Raw genomic sequence first — 25,087 nt, forward strand, 5'->3', positions numbered from 1 at the left:
GAACACCTAAGTTGCGCACCCTATCCTTTGGGGCCAATAACTCGCCTCCAACAGTCAGCCGCGGCTGCAGCTGACTGAATCGGGGTGCCGGCATCCACAGCCACTCGTCTTGGAGGGATTAAGCTTGAGCCTGTTTCTCCCCATCCAGACCCGTACGGCTTCCACACACCGGGACAGCACTTCAACAGCTTCATTGGGGTGGCCTGGGGTGGAGAAGTACAGCTGGGTGTCATCAGCGTACAGCTGGTATCTCACCCCAAAGCCACTGATGATCTCACCCAACGGCTTCATATAGATGTTGAACAGAAGGGGCGAGAGAATCGACCCCTGCGGCACCCCACAAGTGAGGTCCCTCGCGGTCGACCTCTGCCCCCCTGTCAACACCGTCTGCGACCGGTCAGAGAGATAGGAGGAGAACCACCGATACACAGTGCCTCCCACTCCCAATCCCCCCAACCGGCGCAGCAGGATACCATGGTCGATGGTATCAAAAGCCGCTGAGAGATCTAATAGGACCAGGGCAGAGGAATAGCCCCTGTCCCTGGCCCTCCAGAGATCATCCACCAATGCGACCAAAGTTGTCTCCGTGCTGTACCCGGGTCGGAAGCCGGACTGGAACGGGTCTAGATAGACGGCTTCATCCAGGTATTGGGGTAGCTGTCGCGCCACAGCACTCTCTACAACCTTCGCAACAAAGCGAAGGTTGGAGACTGGACGATAATTACCCAAAATAGCTGGGTCCAGGGAGGGCTTCTTGAGGAGGGGTCTCACCACCTCCTCTTTCAAGGCGGCAGGGAAAACCCCTTCCAACAAAGAAGCGTTGATAATCTCCTGGAGCCAGCCTCGTGTCACCTCCTGAGTGGCCAGTACCAGCCAGGAAGGACACGGGTCCAGTAAACATGTAGTGGCGTGAAGTCTCCCCAACAACCTGTCCACGTCCTCGGGAGCCACAGGGTCAAACTCATCCCAAATGGACTCAACAAGACGTGTCTCCTCTCCCTCGCTTGGATCATCCCAATTTCGGTCCAGACCATCCCGGAGCTGAGCGATTTTATCGTATAGATAACCACTAAACTCCTCAGCAAGTCCCTGCAAAGGGTTGTCCCGCACCTCCTGATGAAGGAGGGAGCGGGTCACCCGAAACAGGGCGGCTGGGCGGTTATCTGCCGACGCAATGAGGGTGGAGGCATATGAGCACCTCGCCTCCCTCATTGCCATTAGGTAGGTCCTAGAATAGGACCTAACTAGTGTCCGATCAGCTTCGGAACAACTGGACCTCCAAGTACTCTCTAGGCGTCTTCTCCGGCGTTTCATCTCCCTCAGCCCCTCGGAGAACCAAGGGGCCGGACGAGATCTGCGCCGGGTCAGAGGTCGCAAAGGCACGACACGGTCCAAGGCCCCAGCCACGGCCCGCTCCCAGGCCGCAACTAGTTCCTCAGTCGTGCCGTGGGCCAGATCCTCAGGGAATGGCCCAAGCTCCGTCCGGAACCTCTCAGGGTCCATCAGGCGCCTGGGATGGAACCACCGTATAGGTTCCGTCTCCCTGCGATGGTGGATGGCGGTTCGGAAGTCTAGTCGAAGGAGAAAATGATCGGACCATGACATCGGTTCTGTTACTAAATCATCTAATTCCAGATCATTTAACCACTGACCAGAGATATAAATCAGGTCCAGTGTGCCTCCCCCCATGTGTGTGGGGCCATCATTTACCCGAATCAGGTCCAAGGCCGTCATGGAAGCCTGGAACTCCCGAGCTGCAGTCGATAGCAAGCCAGCCGATGGCAAGTTGAAATCCCCCATGACTATAAGTCTGGGGGTCTCAACCGCCACAGAGGCAAGTACCTCCAACAGCTCGGGCAGGGCTGTGGTCATGCAGCAAGGAGCCAGGTACACGATCAACAAGCCCAACTGATTCCTATGGCCCCACCTCACATAGAGGGATTCACAACCGGCAATCTGAGGAACAGTGGCCTCCCTCGGTTCTAGATCTTCCTTAATGACAACCGCCACCCCCCCCACCCCTACCTTGGGCCCTCGGCTGATGAAATGCTCGGAAACCTGGAGGGCACAGCTCAATGAGGGGAACCCCCCCCTCCGGACCCAACCAGGTCTCCGTAATGCCCATAAGGTCCGCGGACTCCCCCTGAATAAGATCGCAAATCAGGGGGGCTTTATTAGCCACGGACCAGGCATTACATAACATCAACCGAAGATCCAGGCTCTGAGGATCATGGCCGCCTGAGGAACGGGTAGGGACTGAGGGGCCGGAGCACGTGATCGCCGTCAAACATCGAGCACGTGCTCCCAACACTCGATACGGACCCCCCTCCGTCATATATGGCTCTCCCACCTACCGTACAGATTGGACAGCCTCTAGTCCTGGAACAGAACCTCCCCTGCCTTCAGACCAGATGTAACAATGTCGCGAACAAGCACAGGGGCTGGATCCCTCCCCGACGGGTTCTCTCCCCTACCCGTCAAATCCCTCCCCCCCTCCCAACCCTTAAAATCCCCATTAAAACTCCCCTTAAAAAATCTATTAAAACAACTAATTAAAAAACCCCTAAGCCTCCTATTTTTCGCATGCCACCTCTCGGGACTCCAAAGCCCGTCCTCAAGGTGGGCCCTCGATAATCTGGAGGGCCAAACCCGCGAGAGAGGGGCATCTCGCAGGGCAAGTAAGTCAGCCGCAGTAAATGTTCGCATCACTGAGAAGGTCCGGCAAAAGGCCCATCCTGGGCTGGTCAAGATGATAGCAGATGACAAAGCAGATGGTAAAGTGACCATGACCAGTCTGTCCTGATGGGAAACAGTTAGAGGTAATCCATGTGCGGTAGATGACCAAACCGCTGACTCAGTCAATTCACCACCCCATACAAGCAACCAGGGGTGGACTATGGAAGAAGGGGGGGAGGAATGATGATAAAGATGTTATTTAAAGATGTTAAATAATGGAGGGGTATCCGTTGGGCCCGTGGGCCTTCCTCAGGCACCACCAGATATCCACACCACTAGGGCAAGGCCACAAACCACCTTGGGCCTACCGGGCCATCCGCCGCCTCAAAGCACCGGGGCAGGCCGCCGCCGCCTACCGCCTCCGCCTGGCCATCGCCGCCGGGAAAGCCCCATCGCCACCACAAGCAGGCCACTGAAATCCCCACCATCCGGGAGGGGGCACCAGTCGCCAAGTCCCGCCAGCAGTCCCGGGGTTCCACGGCGCCAGCGAAGAGAACCAGGCCGCCGCCGCTGCCGAGAGTTCGAAGAGGCCGATGGAGCCCGGGCGGCCCTCCAGATCTTCATTGGGGCGCAGCCCCTCCGGGGCTCCTCCCATCACCCCCGAAGACGCCCAGCTCCAAAACCCATCCTCGAATTGCCCGAGTCCTCCAGGCAGGGGTCCAGGGGGTCCGCGATACCAACGCCCCCCACCACCACCACCGCCGCCGCCACCGCCAAAACGCCGAAAAGGCCGGCGGCAGCTCGGCAGGCCGCCAGGATTACCCACAAGGCGCCGTGACTCCGGGGCTCCTCCCAACGCCCCTCGGAGTCGCACAGCGCCCAGCCACCCCTCTTTCGGGTGGCTAGATCTTCCTCCATCAGGGCAGGGGCCCAAGATGTCACTAAGGCCCCCCCCAGACCCGGACAGAGCCCGAAAAGGCCCATCGCCGCTCCCCCGATCAGCAGGGCGGCGCCATCTTGGACATGCGCAGAAGGTCTTTCAGAGGTGGCAATGGAGGAGAGACCTGTGGCAGCAGGGACATTGGTGCCATTGGAGCCCAGGGCCCAGGGCCAGAGGCTGGATCCAAGGCCCTCCCAGGCAGCTCAGCGTTCCACATAATGCCGTGGAGAGAGCAAATGGCATGGTGGAACAGTATCTTAGATATTAAATCACCTATCAGCAAAATAACTGGGCAGAACTCCTGCCATTTGTTGAGGTAGCATACAATAATGCGGTGCACGGCAGCAGTGGTTTCACCCCATTCCGAGTGGTTAACAGGGTAGAGTTCATGCCCATTCCTGAGTGCCCCCAGGACCCTCCTATCCCGAGCAGCCCAAATGAGTGGATGTAAACAATACTCGGTGTATGGATCATTGTGAAAATAGCATTAAAGAAAGCGCCGAGACCTATAAGGCCCAGGCTGACAAAACAATGAGCTCCCCATAAGGTGTTCCAAGTGGGAGGCTGGGTATATCTCTCAACAAAATATCTAAAGTTAAAGGTGCCGTATAAAAAACTGCCCCCCAAATATCTGGGCCCTTTTCTAATATTTAGAGTGATCAATCCGGTTACCATGGAGCTGAAACTTCCCTGCCTACTAGGCCGGATTCACCTGGTATTTCACAGCAGCCTACTGAAGCTGGTGGAAGAGGCCAATATCCCACCCCTCCTCCCAGGTCTTGTGATGGGGGGCTATTACAAAATTGACTGGGTGTTGGATTCCCAACTCCGTAGGGGCAGGTTACAATCCCTAGTACAGTGGAAGGGATACCCCTCCACAGATGCTTCATGGGTAGGGGACAAGGACATGAGGGCCACACGATTCCATAAGCAGTTCCATCAGCAGAATCCCCACAAACCTTGGGGGGGGGGTAGCTGGTTTTGCATGCCGGAGCGAAGCCACGTCTAATGCCTGTGTTTATTGTCTTCCAGGTGCACCTCTTGTAGAGGGGAGCCACCTGTCGAACCCCAGCTTGGGGTTCGCCATACCTGAGGGGTAACTGGATGGCCGAGCTGTGGGACCAATGTGAACAGTGCGGTGAGCAGTAGACAAGGCTTCAGTGATAGCAATTACTTCCGGCTACGCCGAACAGCTGTTCATTGGGTCCCCAGTGTGAGTGTGGAGACATCGGAATGACATCACCTGTTTGTCGACCAGCCAGGAGGCCTTTGCCCACCCGTCTGCCAGCTGATTGGGCAGTTTTTCTTTGAAGACATTTTGCTTCTCATCCAAGAAGCTTCTTCAGCTCTGACAGGATAGTGGGGAATGGAAAGATTTATATTCCCTGCAGACAGCTGATCATCTGCATTCTCTGAAACATCTTCAAAGAAAAAACAAGAAAGTCCAGTTGCCTCCTGAAAAAGAACCTTTAGTTCTTCTCCTCTGGTCTCTGCCATTCACAGCCATTTTGGCTTAGGATGCAGGACAGCCTGATACTTAGCTTTTGCAAAAGAATTTGTCCATGTAATACCTGACTAGTTAAGAGACCTAAAATCGTTTTAAACAAAGATATTATGCTCTTTTGCAGGAACACCAGATCTGGATTTAAATAAGTTCAGATCCTTCAGTGTTGCCCAGAACAGAAAAAAGACAACCAGTCTCTGCCAACTGTGTATTGTGAGTTCATGTAAATTCATTACATGTTTTCCATTGCTTCTATCAACAAGAGATCATAAGAGCATACTTTTTATTATTCTATTATTTTAGTGTGGACTGACATTTTACATCCTTTACATTCTTCCATGCCATTTCCCTACATGCCTGGCTATTAACATGTGCTGCTAGCCATAGCCACTCTTTGCTAACAGTGCCACTGTTACATCTTTAGTCAAGGAAAGAAATTACTTTTTATCCATGCCAAAATTCTCTTGGATATAAAGAACATATTTTTTCCGCAATACCCCACTCTGATGAATCATAACACCCTTGCTGATTTGCCAAGGGCTCTCTAACCCAGATGTCTTGAAATTGAAAATAGCACTGTTCAAAAGATCATAAGTATGGCTGAAATATGATGCAAGTTCTCTTAGAGATGTTGTAGAAAGCCTTTTTTCTTTCTTCTTTTTTCAAGGGAAATTCAATATATGTATCCTTCATAGTAAGGAAATGTTATAAACAAATGGCACATTTTTAAAGAGTTCCCTGACTAGTTTCTAAAGTTTGCTTTAGAAAAAGTCAAGAAAGAGTTTGGTCTTCTAAAGAACACTTACTTACATCAAAGGTCACTGTGTCTTCTCCAAAGCTCAATTTAATGCCTCTCCTATGGCACTTTTAGCAGGTAGATGTAATAATCTTCTAGCCATGCAGAGGCTTTAACCAAGTGATTTAAGATAGGTTAAATAATGTAGATACACTCCTCCAACCTCTTATAAAAAATATTATTATTTTTTGTTACCCTGGTTATCATCTTTGGATCTGTCACAGTCTGGTATTCTTGGTGAGAGTAGATTAGATTAGTAAGCACTTCTAGAGTATTTTCATTGGAAATTTTCATGTTTGTATTTTATATATACTGAGTATAGTATGTGTATCAAGCATGTGATAAAACTGTTTCCTTTATTCATTGACATATTTACGTATGTATAGATCCATCTCTATTCAAATACACTGCCTAATGTGAGGCATTGGTGAGTATTTATTCTATGTTTGAATACTTCATATTAAAAATATTTTCATATGACTCTTTTAACTAGGTACAGAGTTTCTTACTGCAGAAACTCTGCAGTTAAGAGGTCAGAATGGTTAATGGTTTTGAAGTGTGCAATTAACCCTGTGAGATGGGGTTGAGAGAGAATAAATGGCCCCAAATCACCCAAGAACTTCTACGGCCAAGAATACTAGAACCTCAGTCTTCTCAGTGCCCCTCAAAAGACTTATCCAACCTTTCTGACTTCCCCATGTCCTATGTCCTATTTCTCAGTCCATGTATCTGTTAGAAATTATCTCTCCGGCTGGGCAAATGGAGGTTTGGGAAAAACATGCTGTTCCTTGTGGTTTGTTTCCCTTGCACAATCCCTGCTCTCTATGACCACTTGGGCTACAAAGGAAAAGCATTTGCCAGGCAAAGGGATGATTAATGAATTGCTGACACAAGAAGAGGGAGCCCAGACAGCTGCCAAGAGGAGTGAAAGGAGGAAGAAATGCTTGCTGACTGCTGAAAACCCTTCAAGAGGCCTAACACTGTTACGGAACTGTAGAGGTGGCAAGGGCTCTGTTGTGCCTCGTCCTCCCTGGGGGAGTGGGACACGACAGGCTCTGTCCAAAAAGAACAAATGTCAATTCTTGATCCCATAGAAAGAAGAACGATCTATCAGTCAGGACTGACGGTTAAGAGGGTACAGTATTGACTGACTTTGTGGCACTTTCCAATTTGTTTAGCTGGAATGGGCAGGGTGGCTCTGCATCAGTGGTGCATTCTAATTTTTTTTACTACCAGTTCTGTGGGTGTGGCTAGGTGTGGGGGGCATGACTGAGTGGGCATGGCCAACTTGACGTTACTCATGCACTCAGTCATATGACACACACCCCACCAAGCCACGCCCACCAAAACGGTGGTGCAAATTTTTTGGACTTTCTGATACTTTTTTTTTTTGACACTTTGGCCCCATATCCAGGTCGAGACGCAATGGGGTGGCGATGGTCATCTCGGCTTTCCCTCCATTGCCCTTCCTGGCAGAAAAGCGCCCCTTCTCGCCTCTGACGGGCCTTCCTCGTGGTTCCAGCCAGAGCACCCCACTCCAGCTGGTGCACTGAGCCAGGCCGGTCAGGTCCTGTCCATGAGATGAGCGTACAGGAGAAAGGCTTCCCTCTGGACCTCGGGGGCGGCTTCACTGAGGACATGCCCAAGCCCCCAGTCAAGAGGGTGACTCTGTTTCTGTGGCCCGCCAGCCAAGGGTTTTCAGCCGGAAGGGCAACGGAGGGAAAGCACGAAGCAGCTTCCTTCTCGCCAGCCGACCAGAGAACTTTTTGGCATTGTTGTTGCCGAGCTCCTGGAGAGCCACGCTCATGCTAGCCTGCATGAGCATGGAGCCAGCCAGGGGCGAGCTGGGCAGGCCAGGGGCAATGGCAACAGCAGAATCCGGCACTTGGGGAGGGCAAGGTTAGCACACTCCCAGCTGCGCTCTGCATGGGCTCTGCCGGCTCAGGGCAGCGGATTCAGCTGCAGCCCAGATGAACCAAGGAACTGCGGGGAGCCTCCCACATGTTGCACCCCCCTCCCAGCCTTCACCTGCACCTCCGTGCCATTTTTGGGCGCTCAGCTTATTGGACTGCCCCTGTCCCTGTCATGGCTCCAATGGCAGCAGCTTTGTGAGACGCTGGAGGCACGGAGGCACGAGTGAAAGCTGGGAGGGGGTGCAACACACAGGAGGCTCCCCACAGTTCCTCGGCTCATCTGGGCTGCAGCTGAGCCAGCTGCCCTGAGCCAGTGGACGGAGGCACCCCTCCCAGCCAGATCTTGTCGCATTTGACTTAGAGGAAAGCGCAGCTCATGGCTGCTACATTTCGCTGTGCTGCACTAGCGAAGAGGAAGAAACAGCTAGTGGAGAGCACACAGAGCTGCTCCAGTCCACGTGTTCTCCAGGTCAAAGGCCATTTCTCTCCTTTGTTGCTCTTTATGGGAAAGCGTTTGGTGCAGCACAGCGAAATTTAACAGCCAATAGCCATGCTTTCCTCTAAGCACTGTGGGCAGCACACAGAAACAGGAGCTTCTCTCTGCGCAGAGCTTTTCGGATGAGGCTTGGAGGAAAGCACAGCTCATGGCTGCCACATTTCGCTCCAACACTGAGTTTGGCGGAGATCTAAGGAAACGTCTTCCACCTCTTCACAATCAAAAAAAGCAGCAGCGGAGGCAAGAGGGGCGTTTGTGTGTGTATCCCTAGGCGGTCCTCTCCCAGGTGACAGCCAGGGCTTCGCCGCCTCTTTTTCTCAGAGAGGCAGTGTCTGCCTCCAAGTCCTTACAGAGGGACAGACACACAAACGCCCGTCACCTCCGCTGCCACTTCTTTTGCCAACAGCAAAAGTCCGCAAGGACTTAGAGGCAGACACCGCCCCTCTGAGGAAAAGAGGTGGCGGCAAAGCCCTAGCTGTCACGCGGGAAAGGACCATGGAGGGACACACATACACCCGTCACCTTTGCTGCCGCTTCTTTTGCTGATGGCTTCTCACTCTTAAAGTCGATCGTGAAGAGCTGGAAAACGTTTCCTTAGATCACTGACACTCCAACAATGAGTTTGGAGGAGATCTAAGGAAATGTCTTCCAGCTCTTCACAAACAAGAAGCTGACAGCAAAAGAAGCAGCAGCGGAGGTGACAGGGGCGTTTGTGTGTGTGTGTGTCCCTCTGCAGTCCTCTCCAAGGTGACAGCCAGGGCTTTGCTGCTGCCTCTTTTCCTCAGAGGGGGGTGTCTGCCTCCCTTCAAATGTGGTGCATATGTGCAGCAGCCCTGGGACATCCACCTGCCCTCCCGCAGCACTGCCTGCTGCCGCCGCCCCTCTCAGCTCCAGCGCAGATCTCCATCTCCCCAAAGGGCTGCTGCCCACCCACCCACTGGCTAGGCCGGAAAACAGGCAAGCATGGCAGGGCCACAAGGAAGGGAGCTAACTAGCCAGGCAGCCCTGACATGCTTGCCTGCCTTCCCAGCAGTCCCCGTGGCCAAGCTCGCTTGCCTGCCTTCCTCCCACCACTGCCTCTTTGTTTGGTTGCTTACTTTCTGCGGCGGCTGGTCCAGAGTCGGGAAGGCAAGCTGACCCAAGTTTTCTGAGGCCCCCAGCTAGCCGCCACTGCTGGAAAGTGGCTGGCCAGGAAGCCTCCAAAAAGGCTTCTTTGCCAGCAACTTTCTCCTCAGGCCACCAGTAAGTACTGGTGGGGAAAGCTGCTGCCATTGTTGCCATGTTCTTTGGGCATGCGCACCCCATTGGACTTACAAGGCAATGGGCTAAGCATGCACGAAGAACATGGCGGCGGCGAACATGGTGGCCGGGGCAAGCGAGCGGCGACTGGGGGACTGGTTTGGGGGAATGGCCAGCCAGCCATTATTACCAGTTCTGCGAGCAACAACAGATTTTTACTACCGGTTCTCCTGAACCGGTGTGAACCGGAAGCAACCCACCACTGTTCTGCATGCTTCCACATGCCCCTTGTATGTATGTGTGCCTTTGCGTGTTGACTCCAGGTGACTGCCTGGACAAGTCTCTGCAGTATTCTTAGCAGATTTTTAGAAGTAGCTTGCCATTGCCTTCTTCTAAGGGCTGAGAGGGCCTGACCTATGGTCATACAAATGGCTTCCTGTCAAAGGCAGGAATAGACTCACGGTCTAATTTTAAATTTAAATTTTAAAATTGGAGTTGAGTATGGAGAATATGATTGAATAAAAGAAAAAAAAGACATAAGATCTAATTAAAAGAATCCTATTAAATTGGAAAACTGCCTTATTGAGCCAATTTGTTCCCTAGAGCCCTGGTGGTAGTGGTGCAGTGGTTAAAATGTAGTATTGCAGGAAAACTCTGCCCACTGCTAGGAATTTGATCCTGACTGGCTCAAGGTTGACTCGGCCTTCCATTTTTCCGAGGTTAATAAAATGAGATCCAGATAGCTGAGGGCAATATGCAAATAATGCTTCTACTTTGTAAACTGCCCAGAGAGTGCTGAGCCAAAATCTGTTAGGTCATTGGTAAAAGATTCAGTAATAGAGAAGTGTATGAATAGATATTACACTAGATTAGGTTCTGGCACAGTAACTAATGGTGGCTTTGCTTCTAGATAGAATTTGCTTAACCTGAATGTCCAGTTAAAACTGATCTGGGGTTTTCTTCCGTAATACAATAACTGTCCTTTTGGATTGAAAAAGGTTGAACAGAATTTTCTCTCCCATTTTTATCTGAGCTGCTGAATCAACTTATTCTAATATTTCTGGCTATTCAATTATGGAGAAACGGATTGAGCAGGAAGATCATTTGAAGGAAAGCAGGCAGGCAGAATGTAGCATCTGGGAGTATGGCAAGTGTTATATAAAAATCTTATTTCGAGGGATTTAAAGGAAATGTGCTCTTTATGTTCAAGTTCCCAAAATATTTTTTTCTGGCAAGCCCATCTCCCTATCCTGTCTTTTATCTGTATAATATTTTTTCTTCTTCTTGGCATTGGTTTTTTATGTGATGGCTAGTTACAAAAGAATGGATCTACAGACTCGTATTGGTTTCATGAACACTGCCACCAAATACATTAATATTTTCCCAGAATAAGAACATGCAAAGCTGGGAAGAAGAAATCTATAATCAGCATTGGAATTTATTCAATGAATGGATTGTTTCCAGAACAAAAAGTTGTTAAAAATATTTTGCATTTGTTTTCAGATAGAACATGTCAGTTCAAGGAGGCTCTATTAAATATTTGTCCTAAACCTTGTCTCCCTTGGGATATTGAATGTTGTCAAAACCTCATTTCAGTTGGAATCAAGTTTATCAAATATTATTCTAAACAAATCTATCAAATATTATCCTAAACATTGTTCCATCCCTCACTATGTTTCACTCTTTGCCCAAGTTTGTGAGGGAAAGAACACTACAGAGGCATTGCTAGCAAATCCCATTGAATAGATCACAACCTTAAATTCCATGAAGACTTGCGGAAGAGTCTTCATGGAATTCAAAGAAAGAACAAAAAGCAAGCTGTTTGTAGAGTAAATGGGAAGATAGAACACAGGAACACCAACACCCCCCCAAATTTGCAGAATTATCCTTTCAGCCTGGGACTCTTTTAAGCAGAAGGTAAACAGCCAATTGGAAGGATGACTGTAGTAGGGATTGGACTCATAGGGTTCTGATCTATGAAAAGAGATTTTTGGCAAGTATTTTTTTTCCTTCTCCATTTCTATACCAACCAAAAGTACCTCCTCTAAACAATTTCAAAAGTTAGTGACCTTTTTCACATTTTATTACATCATTTATTATTAAATATTTTCAGAGTATTCAAAAAAAAAAACAAGTGTTGGATATTTATTGCTTCTTCATTCCAGAAAGTGTTCCAACTTTGATTCCTGGTTAAACTTGCATTTTTGAAAAATCTCCCTCCCAAAACACATAAATTTTATATGACAACTAAACTGTATTTTCTCCAATTATCATTTGATAAGTGTAATGTTTCAATGAAAAAGACAGGATAGAAGGAATCTGGCTAAATTCATAGCCGTCTGGGTCTTTGCCAGTGGAATAGAAAACCACGTGAGGTTTTGCCTGTTCGTTTAAAGCTCTCTGGACCTTGCTTGTCAGTGTCAATTTCCCTCCAGATACTAAAGGGACAATTAGCTTGTTCTAGATTCTAGAAGACAGACACCAGGTAAGAACTGCTCCTTCTCTACTCTACTTTTTCTCCTCAAAGCAGCTCATCTTGATTAAAAGAAAACAAGTCTAGGAGAGACGAACAATTCCTGTTCGATGGAAATAGCAGGCAAGTGCAAGAAACAGTTAAAATTTGTTTCTTACTTATACATGCATGCACACTGCTAGATGAATTGAAAGCTTCCCAAGATCCTGGTGTCTTAATTCATCTGAGGTGATTCAATTTAGATTGTAAAGACAGCATTGGAGAAAGGATTATAACTATTTTTATTTCATTCAAAATCTGAGCCCTCTACAGCTGTTCTATATAATTAAAAACAGACACAGTAGATCCCAATTTTCCAAAGTTATGGTTTATTTAACTCCATTTCATTTTTTTTTCTGAAGCTAATGCATAATTGCTGACTGTGTTATATGGCGATAACTCTAATTCATATGTATCTAATTCAGGCGTGAAAAAAAACTATTGCAAAGTTTGACAAGATGATATAACAGTAACGCATGAATAGCAAAGCACGATAATTAATCTTAACCAAAAGTAGTCTATGTAAGATATGAGCTGAAGAATCCTTTCTTCCAGACTATTTTATTGAATATCTCTGTATGCTTTTCCTCTTCCTTCCCCATATACCTGATTTTGGACAATTAATATTTAGCATTTCTTAGATACAAAACTAGAATGAATATAGCAATAAATATTTGATGGATTCATCCATACTAAGTATTATAAGTTGCCATGGATAATGAAAATGCATATCAGGATGTCTTGTAAGTCTACTTCTAAAAAGAAAGATAGGAGAACAGCTGCATCAGAACAATCCTATTCATTCCATGTGTGCAGACATGTAAGTGGATAGAAGAGTTATCCTTGCCCCACAATCTTGGGTATCAATGGCAGTGAGAGTCTATATGTGCAAAAAGTTCTTCCACTGTGCATAGGACCTATGATTACTATGAGCATGAAAATGACAAGGGGAAGCAGGCATTCTTCCCCTTTAATGCATTCATTCCATTTATCTTTCTCTCACTGTTGTAATAGAATTGAAATTAGTTTTTTTAATCTAGTAAAGCTAGCTGCAATATACCTCCATTGCTTAATGGCTGGCTTTTTTTTTTTAATTTGCATTTATATCCCACCCTTCTCCAAAGACTCAGGGCGGCTTACACTATGTCAAGCAATAGTCTTCATCCATTTGTATATTATATACAAAGTCAACTTATTGCCCCCAACAATCTGGGTTCTCATTTTACCTACCTTATAAAGGATGGAAGGCTGAGTCAACCTTGGGCCTGGTGGGACTTGAACCTGCAGTAATTGCAAGCAGCTGCTGTTAATAACAGACTTATTAGTCTGTTGAGCCACCAGAGGCTTCAGGCTCCATTTTAACCTCTATTTTTGTTGCATGATCCACAGTGTAGCTGTTAGCATAATACACAAAAGCAAACAAACTACATTATGCTTTAGAGCAGGGGTGTCAAACTGTGTCATCATAGCATTGTCACATGACACATTAGGACTTTTTTCCCCTTCACTAAACCAGGCATGGGCATGGCCAGCGCATGACACATCCAGCTCACGTGCCATGAGTTTGACAGCCCTGCTTTAGAGTAATGTATGCCCAGTTGGGTTATGAATTCTAGAAGAGTGTAAGTTTTTGAGCTGTTAGTGCCTTGGGCAGGAAAAAGGGGACAGGAAAGAGTTAGAAGAATTGGAAAAACATTGTATAAAAGGTCTAAAAGTATAAAAAAGACGGTAAATGAGTACACAATAGAACCATGGGAAAAATGTGTAAAAAATATAGGTGGACACCTATGATGTACACAAAAAGTAGGAAGCCAAGTTTGTAGAAGCAGTTCAAGCTTTCTGTTGTTGCAGAAAGAAAAGAAAGTGGATAGCCTGACTCAGGTTTGGAATGAGTGTCACTTTCTTTCCAATCTGTTCATGTGATGCTTATTGAATTGGAAGTCACTTAGTCTTTGGAATGACATTACAAATCACATGGTGGATTGGTATCAAGGCTGTTTAAGAGTTTCCCTGAATACTTTGGAATGCCACCTAAAATTCTCCTTGTGGAAATCTAACTGAGGCTCTTAAAGTTCCATTCATCACTCTCAAGCTCTAAGAGTTGCATCCAATGATCTGGAATGTCCTCTTGTCTTTCTACATTACCTGGATTCATAAGTGGCCCTTTGCTCAAAATAGCCTTTACAAAATCTACCCACAGATATCAGAAATATCTGCATCAGAGTGGCCACTTAGAGCATCCCTGAATTAATTTGTTCTGCCTTTCATTCTCATATCGCTGCCTTTCATCATGGCTATGCCCACTTATATGTTCAGCCAATAGAAGAAAGGGCGAGAGGAAAAGGGGACATAAGAAAATAAGAAGGGATGACTTACTCACAAATGGAAATAAATAAACCAGGAAAAACATCTCTTTTGATAGAAAAGAACTAGAAGCACAGGGAGATGAAGTGATTAGATTATTTCCCCTCCTATTTGAAAGTTTTCTCTTTATATAAAATCTCAACACTTTTTAAACTGCAGTGCCACTCTTTCTCCCGGATTCTCCAAATATGGCAAAGAATTTTTAAAGTCTTATTTTTCTGATTTTCCATTTAATTTAGTTTGACTCAAGTCAAATTAAAGTTTTCATATGCTGCAGATTCCTTGACAGGCAATGTATCTGCGTTTTCCAAACCTCTTTCCACTTGACTCTTTGTGATTAGCTAAAGATGTCCGGAGTATGAGATTCAAGCCACATTAATCATGTGAAAGATCTGTTAAAGGAAAGGACAGAAGAGGAAGAAATTAAAATTATCTGGGCAAAGGGGAAAGGATCTGAACTTTTATGAAGCAAAGGTCCATGCTTAAAGCATGGATTCAGTGATTTTTTTAAAATCATAGTGTTTCTGGCAAAAGTAGGCATCTCACCTTATTGAGCACTTTGTAAGTGTTAAGAAAAAATATTAATAGAATTTGTTAAAAGGAAATTCCTAAGGTAAGTTTTAAAATTTCTACCCATTATTAATATAACAAATTGGCAAAGATACTTATCTTAAGTTAATAACATTTATTGGAGGCCTTTAGATTTGAAGGAGGGATTTGAGAAGGGATCCCCTGCTCTTGAAGAATTATCTTGATCATTCTGTATTGTAGGGACCATGTCAAAGAGAGTAGCAGTTGTTGGTTCTGGAGTAACTGGGTTGACATCCATCAAAGCTTGCCTGGAGGAAGGACTTGAACCCACCTGTTTCGAGCAAAGCAATGACATTGGTGGCCTATGGCGATTCACAGTAAGTAGAATTATAGAAACAAATATAATATGCAGGCAAAGTTTGAAAAAAATTGGAGTTTTGAAATCCTCTTAGGAATTTTGCTCTTCAAAAGAGAAAGAATCCTATAAAGAGTATTTCTCTAAATCTGACAACAATCCTACCGGTAGGAAAAATGTAGTTGTGTAAAACTTTTTATGAATTGAATTTGTATCTCTTAGACAGCATTCTAAGGGCATATGCAGATAAGCTGGGTAAAAAAAGTTAAGATGGCCATAACTACATGGTTGAATTCTCACCCCATTTATGTGGATTGGATGTATGATGCATGTAAAAAAGTGTAAAGCCCTCTCTTATTAACATAACATTCATCAGCAATTGGTCCTAAGAGCCAGCCAGGCAAGATGTTAACTGTGTATAAACAATTAACATTTTTATTTATTTATTTTTTTACGGTTGCATTGTCCCAGGGTCATGTGAGCCCCTGGTGGGACCTTCTTTTTTTTTTATTGAAAAAGTTTTAAAAAAAACAAAGACATTTCCCCCCCTTTTTTTCCCCCTCCCTCCCAGAAAACCCCCTTTCCCCCTCCCTTCCCCCCCCCACCCCGCTTCCTGGGTCAATCACAAGGTATTGTTATACATAGACCAAACATAGAATAAAATTTTCCCTTCCAATCCAATTAACCTCATCCAAAGCTTTTCATCTCCCAACCCCCTCCCCATTACATAAAATAACTTTCTAATTATTCAAAGGCAATCTGATATTTCTTAATCTGATATCTGTTTTGTAGATAATCAATCCATTTTTTCCATTCAATTAAATATCTTTCCTGCGTATTGTCTTTTAAAAAAGCTGAGATTTTAGCCATCTCAGCCAAATTAATGACTTTCAGTATCCATTCTTCTATTGTAGGTACCTCTTCTTTCTTCCAGTATTGTCCAATCAACAGTCTTGCTGCTGTTATTAAATTCAGAATCAGTTTAGTCTCAATCCCTGTACAATCCGTTATAATTCCCAAAAGGAAAAATTGTGGCAGGAACTTTATCTTCTTCTTCAGTACATTTTGAATAATCCACCAAATTCTTATCCAAAAGACCTTAATTTTCTTGCAAGTCCACCAAATATGAAAATATGTAGCGTCATCACAATCACACCTCCAACATTTCGCTTGGATATTAGGATACATACATGATAATTTTTTGGGATCTAAGTGCCATCTATAAAACATCTTATAAAAATTTTCCTTAAATTCTGTGCTTGTGTAAACTTAACATTTCTAACCCAGATTTTCTCCCATGTTTCCAACATTATTGGTTCCTGAATATTCTGTGCCCATTTTATCATACAGTCCTTTACCAAATCCTTTTCCGAATCTATTTCAAGCAACACATTATACAATCTCTTTATATGCTCCTGGGTCTGATTTCTAATTTGCTTTATTAAATTTTCCTCCCTTTGCATTATACCAATTTTTTGATCTTCTTTCCATCTAGCACTTATTTGCCCATATTGAAACCAAGTATAATTCCTCCCTTCTTCATTTAATACCTGTAATGATTTTAATTGCAATCTACCTCCTTCAGCATACAAAAGTTCTTTATAAGTAATCATTTCCTGTTTCTGTTCTATATTTATATTCTCTATTGCATGTCTAGGGCTCGCCCATATAGGAATCTTGTAATCTAATTTATAAGAATATTTTTTCCAGACCCGCAAAAGAGCACTTCTCAACACATGATTCTTAAAAGCCCTATCCACTTTTTTCATAAAATAAATCGCATGCCATCCATATAACAAGTCATAACCTTCTATATTCAAAATTCTTTCCGTTAAATTAAACCAGTCACTTATTACTGAAAGGGCTACTGCTTCATAATATAGTTTAAAGTTAGGCATTCTTAAACCACCTCTTTCCCGTGAGTCCTGTATTATTTTCATTTTAACCTCGCCTTTTTACCCTGCCATATAAATTTATTAATCCCAATCTGCCAATCTTCCAAATTTTTATCCTTTTTAATTATTGGTATCATCTGGAACAGAAACAAAATCTAGGTAACACATTCATTTTAATAGCCGCAATCCTTCCCAATAGCGACAACTGCAATTTTTCCAGACACTCATATCATTCTGAACTTTTTGCCATAACAAGTCATAATTATTCTTATAAAGTTTCTTGTTCGATGAGCTAATATAAACCCCTAAGTATTTAACCTTTTTTACCACCTCAAATCCTGTTATTTCCTCTAGTTTTTGTTTCTGTTGTATAGACATATTTTTGATTATCACTTTTGTTTTATTCTGATTTATTTTAAATCCTGATACCTTTCCATATTTATCAATTGCTTCCAACAAAAATCTACTTGAATTTATAGGATTTGTTAAAGTAATCACTACATTGTCTGCAAAAGCTCTAACTTTGTACTCATATTGTCTAATTTTAATTCCCTCTATTTTCATTAATTCTCGTATTTTATCTAATAATGGTTCCAGAGTCAAAACAAACAATAGTGGTGATAAGGGACATCCCTGTCTCATTCCTTTTGCAATCTTAATAACTTCTGTCAAACTACCATTTATTATGATCTAAGCTGTTTGCTCTCCATAAATCGCTTTAATTATTCTAACAAAACAATCTCCAAATTACATTTTCTCTATTAATTTAAATAAAAAATCCCAATGCAATCGATCAAAGGCTTTCTCTGCATCCAAAAAAGTAAGTGCTGCTGAAGTATTCTTCTTTTCCAAATATTCCAATATATTAATAATCTGTCTAACATTATTCCTCATCTGCCTCCCTTTTATAAAACCAGATTGATCAGTATGAATTCTTTGTTGTAAAACTAACATTAATCTATTTGCTATTATTTTAACAAAAATCTTATAATCATTATTTAAAAGTGAAATCGGCCTGTAGTTACCGGGTTTAGAGCAATCTTGCTCCTCTTTGGTATCAGTGAAATAAAAGATGTTTTCCATGACGGGGTATTCCACTCCTAATTGTATCTGATTAAATAATTCTTTAAGTGGGCCTAATATTTCATCCTGTATTTTTTATAATAAGTTGCTGTAAGACCATCTGTACCAGGGTTTTCCCATTTTAATTGTTTAATTGCCTCCACTATTTCTCCAGTAGCTATCGGCCGATTCAGCTCCTCCTCTGTTCTAATGTTAGAATATTAACCTTATAATCTTTCAAATAATCATAAATGTCCCTATTCAATATTTTGTCTTTTGCATATAGCAGTATAAAATTCTGAGAATGCCTTTTAATTTTATCCTGTTGATATATCTCTTTACCTTTATATTCTATTTTTGTATGACACGTGCTTTCTGTTTTTTCCTTAAGTTATATGCCAACCATCTCCCAGGTTTATTTGCATTACAAAAGGTATTATGTTTAGCATATTGTATATTCGTTGCCACCTGGTCTGCCATTAACATATTAAATTGACTCTGTAATATTTTTATAGCCTCTTTAAGTTTGTGATCTTGTGGGTTTTGAATTAATAACTGTTGCTTCCTTTGAATTTCTTCTTCCAAGTACCTACGCTGCCTTTGTTTATTATTCCTTTGCCTGTTGTCCAAGTATATCAATATCCCTCTAATAAAAGCTTTACTCGCCTCCCACACAGTTCCTATAGGTGTCCCTTTGTGCATATTAAAATCAAAAAATTCTTTCAACTGTTTCTTACAATGATTTACATTATCCTCATATCTAAACAGATTTTCATTCAACCTCCATGTTCTACCACCTTTTTTCCCTTGTAATAATTCCATCCATACTGGGCTATGGTCAGTTAAACACCTCGGAAATATCTTCATTTTCTTCACCCTAGAAAGCAAGTCATTAGAAATTAAAATAAAATCAATACGTGAGAAAGATTGGTGCCTATCGGGAAAAAAAGTAAAATCTCTCTCATCTGGATTCCGTAACCTCCATATATCTCTAAACTCAAAGTCTTCCATCATTTCAAAAAAGGATTTTGGTAGTTTTGCATGTATAGGTATCTTCTTGGAAGAGGTTCTCTTATCACTTCTTGTATCAATTACTCCATTCCAGTCTCCTAATAAAATAAACAAACTATGATCCCAGAGGATCAACCTCTCGTGTAACATTTTATAAAACTTTTCTTGTTTTGTTTTTTTTGTTTACATTTATATCCCGCCCTTCTCCGAAGACTCAGGGCGGCTTACAGTGTTGCTGATTAGGTGCATAAATACCTATCAGCAAAGTCTTTTTTGCATTTATCACCAGTTCAATAGCAATAAATCTTCCTTGAATATCTGCCTCAATTAACTTAGCTGGTATATCCTTCCTGATATATACAACAATTCCATGCTTCTTTTCCAAAGCTGATGCAACAAAATGTTTACCTAATTTTGAGTTAATTAAGTATTTTTGGTCTGATAATTTTATATGTGTCTCTTGCAGGCAAATCACATCATTTTTAAATTGTTTCAAGTAGTGAAATATTTTCCTTCTTTTCTGAGCTGAATTCAAGCCATTAACATTCCATGACAAGATTCTATTTGCCATTACTGGCCTCCTGAAGCTTTGAAGCAAACAACGGAAGATCCTCCTCCGGTATCTTCCGTCTGGCTCCTCCCAAAGCTTCCATACTGGGGTCCTGACTTTTACTTTGAGACTGTTGCTCTTCTTTACGCTTAAGAGCTCCTCTTGTCACCCTTTGCTCTTGTGGTTCCTCTAATGCTGGCAGCAATAAAGGCTCTTGGATCACCACGCCTTCTTGAATCTCTTGAAGTTTTTCTATCACTTCTTTCGACTTTCAAAACTGTAGAAAGAAAATCCTTTGCCTTTAAAACAGTGTCAATTCTATATCTCCTTCCTTGATAAAATACTGTCAGTCCAACTGGCACCTCCCATCTGAATTGAATCTGATGTTTTTTAAGTTCTTGTGTAAAAAAAACAAATTCCTTCCTATCTCTTAACATCTTGGAAGGAATCTCTTTCAACACCTTCAGCTCCTGTTCTCCAATTTTTAAAGTTGTCTGATATGAAACTTGCAGAATCTGATTTCTCATAGTCCTTTTCACAAAATAAACCACAATGTCCCGAGGAAGCTTTCTCTGTCTTGCAATCCAGGAGTTAACTCTATATATTTTATCAATTTGGTAAGCTACCTCTTGGGGTTCCACTTCAATAAATTCAGCCAATGCTTCTGATATAATTTTTCTTAGGTCTTCTCCTCGCTGTTCTTGCATACCACGTATTCTAAGAGCTCCTTCCATAAGTTTATATTGTAATATCACAACCTGATCTTCATTTTGATCTACTTTTTTCTGAACACCTTGCATTTTATCTTCTAAATGCTTATTTGACTGAGAGATCTGTTGCATTTCCTCTTCCAATCCCTCAATTTTTTTACTCAGTCCTTGAACTGCCATGAGAATATCTTCTCTTATTTTTGCATTAAAATTCTCCATCATCTCTTTTTGCCTATTTTCAGAAAGCTTTAATTGTTCTTTCAATATATCCTCAAGACTTGGTTCAGATCCCCTTCTTCCAGAAGGCTTTAAAGGTTTAGCTGCCATTCTGTCTTCAAAAGAATCAGGAATTTAAACTTAACAACTTTCCTTTACTCCATTCAGTATAAGAGAACTCCGTTTGTAACAATCCACAAATAACGCTACTTTGTTGTACTAAAAAATTTTACTTTCACTTTCAGACGCCATTTTAAAAGTCAATTAATCAGAGACAAAGAAAGGTTTCAGGTTTCAAAAAGGGAGTCGGTATACTTGCCGTGTTGATTCTACATCAAAGATCGAACGCTTGTGAAATTCCCGTCTGCTTATAAAATCAATCAATTTAATAAGTCCTTTTGAGCAGAAGTGACTCTCCTACTCCTTTTTCCTGAAAAAAAACAGGAGCGCGTTTGAAGTTGGAGATAGTGGAATTCGGTGGGATCATAAATCCAGGAAAATTCGCTCTTAAGAGCAAACCCCCTGTCTAGATCTACCACTTTTCCACAACTCTGCATACCCTCTTATGCCCAAAGGGTATGCTAATGTCAGTGAACAGTGATTTATACTGTTTCACTGACTTTTACAATCTTCTAACGCGGAGTGCCCTGTTAGAGCACCCGGCAGGAGCGGTGACGTCACTGGAGCCTCAAACAATTAACATTTTTATATATAGAGAGAGAGCTTGCAATCGACTGTTGTGTCTAATTCTAGTTTGGCTGTGGGCTGAGCCTTCAATACAGTAGAGTTGAACTAAAGATACTTTGTGCATTGCATGAAAAATCTAAATGAACTTTACAGCCCCCCCTTCCCCGATGAACTGCGTACTAGTAGTAATTTTATTTCATTACAGTAATTGATCGATTATGCACCATTAAGCCATTATTTATCCTTGGTCAACCACATAGATACGTCTGCTCCGTGATGATCTGTCCCTAATCTGGTCTTTCATGTCTTCATCATCACACAGTAATACTCGCTCAAAAATTCCCAGTAAATACTCCCTTACTAGGCAAATCTGCCTGGAGACCTACTAGCATAAAAATATTCCCTCAAAATAAGATCACTTTTTATTTTCAGTGTTACTAAGATTTAATGCATCTTTCTCAATATTGCAAGTCAGCTAATATCTTAGTGTTTAATCAATATTGTTAAGTCCGGACACGAAAAGAGAGGCAGGGCGATCATGATGAAGTAAAACAACCATTTATTGCAGGCAACAGGGAACAAAAACAAACTAACTATGAAGTGAGAACTTACCAAGGCTGCAGCTTCTTTTACTGGGAGCTGCCCAGCCTGTCAGCCACTGACACTTGTTCATTTTCCTGCTGGCAGGAAAATGAACCAGTGAGTGAAGGCTAATGTAAGATGCACTCCTACTTCCATATTCAACAAATACCACCTATTACTACTGACCATTACCAATGAAATATTCCAGACTCTCATCCAGAATTGAATATATGACTGTATTCTATGAGTTACTTGTTGCCTAGTGTGCTTTGTAAAACAAACATTTTCTCCAATCATTAAGAGTACTATAACTAATCCTCCATATTATTTCTAAAACAATATACCGTATATACTCGAATATAAGCCGATCCGAGTATAAGCCGAGGTCCCCAATTTTACCCCAAAAACTGGGGTAAACTGGGGACTCGAGTATAAGCCGAGGGTGGGAAATGAGGCACCTACGGTTGAAACCCTCCCTCCCTCAGCTGAGAAGGCTGGCGGCTCCCCCGCCCCGCCCTCTCACTGCACCGGCAGGGCTTCCCCGCGCCGTCCGGTAAAATGTGAAAAAAAGAAGAAAAAAAAAAACTCGAGTATAAGCCGTATATACTCGAGTATAAGCCGAGGGGCTTAAAAAAAAAAAAAAACTCGAGTATAAGCCGTATAGACCCGAGTATAAGCCGAGGGGACGTTTTTCAGCACAAAAAACGTGCTGAAAAACTCGGCTTATACTCGAGTATATACGGTACTTTTAATAGTTAAATGGCTTTCCATCTGAAGGAAAGAGATTCTCTTTTAGGTAGTCTGTGTTTTCTATACATCAAATTTTCAATTTCTGAAAAAAAATTTGTATAGTTAAATGAAACAAAGCTCAGATTCTTGCAATTTTAATGTTATAGATTTGGATAGATTTTGTTCTAAGTTCATAGGAAGAATGCAGATAAATGTGAGGAATCAGTTCAATCAAAAATTAGGCCTATAATCAATATTTGTTCAGAATGCAGGGTGAAGCCTGGCTCTTGTCCATTGTAGAGAATTGATGTTAGAGATACTAAAGAACCAGTACTACAGATCATACATGGTGGCTTTCTGTCTACAGAATATTGGAGAAAAGGTTATTTTTTGTATTCTTTAGGAAACTGTAGAGGAGAGAAAAGCAAGTATCTACAGGTCACTCACCAGTAATTCCTCCAAAGAGATGAGCTGCTTCAGTGACTTTCCAATGCCAGATAACTTTCCAAACTTTCTGCACAATACAAAGTTCCTAGAATATTTGCGACTATATGCAAAACATTTTGATCTACTCAAATATATCAGATTCAAGGTGAGTAGAATTTAATTCCCAAGTGGCCATATGGACACATCATACAAGCACTGTTTAAATCAGTTTTTTTCAAACTTGACAGTTCTAAGATGTGTGGATTTCAACTACCAGAATTTTCCAGCAAGCATCTGAAAAACACTGATTTAAGTAAAAGAAAATGGAAATCATCTCAGTAATACCAGTAAGCATAATGTATATCTCAGAGGACTACACAACATGTGTATTGTACATACATACATACATAATACATACATACATACATACATATATTCATAGGTTTTCACGGGTATAGGTATGTAGGCCTTGGCATATTTGGGTCTTTTCCCGTGTAAGGTTGAGGGTATCTTGGTGATATTTCGACAAGGTCTCACTCATCATCGGCAGTTGCGTAGGAATGTGAGGTCGCATAAGATGGTAGCTCTTTGGACTTCGAGTTTTTCGTAGGTCCTGGTCAATCAGAAGGTATATATGTATGCATGTACGTATATGTACATACATACATATTTACCAGTTTAAATAAACCAAGGCAACCCTAAATAGAATGAAGTACAGTAGTCTATTAACAGATAACACATAACTGAAAAAATAACCAATGTTTTATACAGTTAGTGAAATAATCAGAACTGTAAAATGCTGTATTTGTTTTCAATCCCAGACGCAGCACTTGAACTCTGAAAGAGAGTGCAGGCCTGTCCTGTTCTGGTTGCAGATCTCCATCCTGACTGGTAGACTTCCCAATCTAGAGTAATTCCACTTAAACTAGTTTATCTATCTAATTACTCTAGTGGTGAAGGCACCAGACTAGAACTCAGGACACTTTAAGTTCTAGTTCCACTTTAAGCTTAAAAGCTAGCCAGGTGACTTCAGGCCAGCCACTCTCTCTCAGCCCAACTTACTGCACAGGTTTGTTGTTGTTGGGGAAATAGGAGAAGAGACCAATAAGTTTGTTCACCATCTTGAGTTATTTATAAAAACAATAAAAACAGGATAAAAATAAATACAGGTAGTCCTACGCTTATGGCTGTAATGGAGCCTGACCATTACAGTTGCAAGTTGCAATGGTCATTAAGAGAAATGTCAAGCTTACTGCCCCCCCCCATCCCTGCTCTCCCCAATGAATCATTAAATGAATGTACAGGTTGTTAGGTGGAAGACTGGGTGCCTCAGGGGTGGGACAGACCCTTGGAGGCCTAGCGCCTCTCTTTCTGCTCCCACCCTTGAGAGACTTGATGTTCCCTGTTCCTTGGGATTCCCCCAGGCTGAGTCCTGATAGCAAGCTGGCCTTTCAGCCATGCAACGGAGCCTAAAGAAGCCATCAACGCAGGGAGGAAAGTTATAGCTTGTAGGCCTTAGCCAACTGTCCATCCAGCCACCTGAGGGACCACTCACTTCTAGGGCCAAAAAGCATCCAACTTACCTTTATTTTTTGCAGAGGAGCCTGGGTCAGGCGAAGTGAGGTGAGGCTTTTGTTGCAGAGACCGCCAGCTTTATGCCAACCTTATGCTAATCTTCTAGCAAGTGGTAGTTCTCAAGAGACTCAGAGTGGGAGGCTCTGTTTTTTAAAGAGGCTCCCTTTGTGGAGGTTCTGTTATTTTTAAAAAGGTCATGTGAGTTTTCTCCTTAGTATCTCAGTAATTTTTTCACAGTGCCCCTTGTTCCCAAAATGTGCACTGCTGCAACATCCCAAAGTCTCTGCTTCCTCCAGTCCACAGAAAGAATGATTGGTG

At 42.9% G+C, this 25,087-nt stretch overlaps 1 protein-coding gene across 2 annotated transcripts in view; it reads left to right on the forward strand.

Moving 5' to 3' along the window:
* The first annotated feature begins 11,906 nt into the window (after positions 1 to 11,906).
* Positions 11,907 to 25,087, forward strand: part of LOC131195440 (dimethylaniline monooxygenase [N-oxide-forming] 2-like) — a 34,027-nt gene continuing 20,846 nt past the window's right edge. Inside the window, exons 1-3 of one of the 2 annotated variants that reach the window (XM_058177344.1) lie at positions 11,907 to 12,049; positions 15,212 to 15,348; positions 23,172 to 23,360. In XM_058177344.1, the coding sequence (XP_058033327.1) occupies positions 15,217 to 15,348; positions 23,172 to 23,360 (321 nt within the window). In that variant the 5' untranslated portion in view covers positions 11,907 to 12,049; positions 15,212 to 15,216. Of the gene's footprint in view, positions 12,161 to 15,211; positions 15,349 to 23,171; positions 23,361 to 25,087 lie in introns of both variants that reach the window. The other variant, XM_058177343.1, reaches the window with a different exon arrangement.

The sequence above is a fragment of the Ahaetulla prasina genome, chromosome 3 (genome assembly GCF_028640845.1).
Source record: "Ahaetulla prasina isolate Xishuangbanna chromosome 3, ASM2864084v1, whole genome shotgun sequence".
In the NCBI taxonomy this organism is placed as follows: domain Eukaryota; kingdom Metazoa; phylum Chordata; class Lepidosauria; order Squamata; family Colubridae; genus Ahaetulla; species Ahaetulla prasina.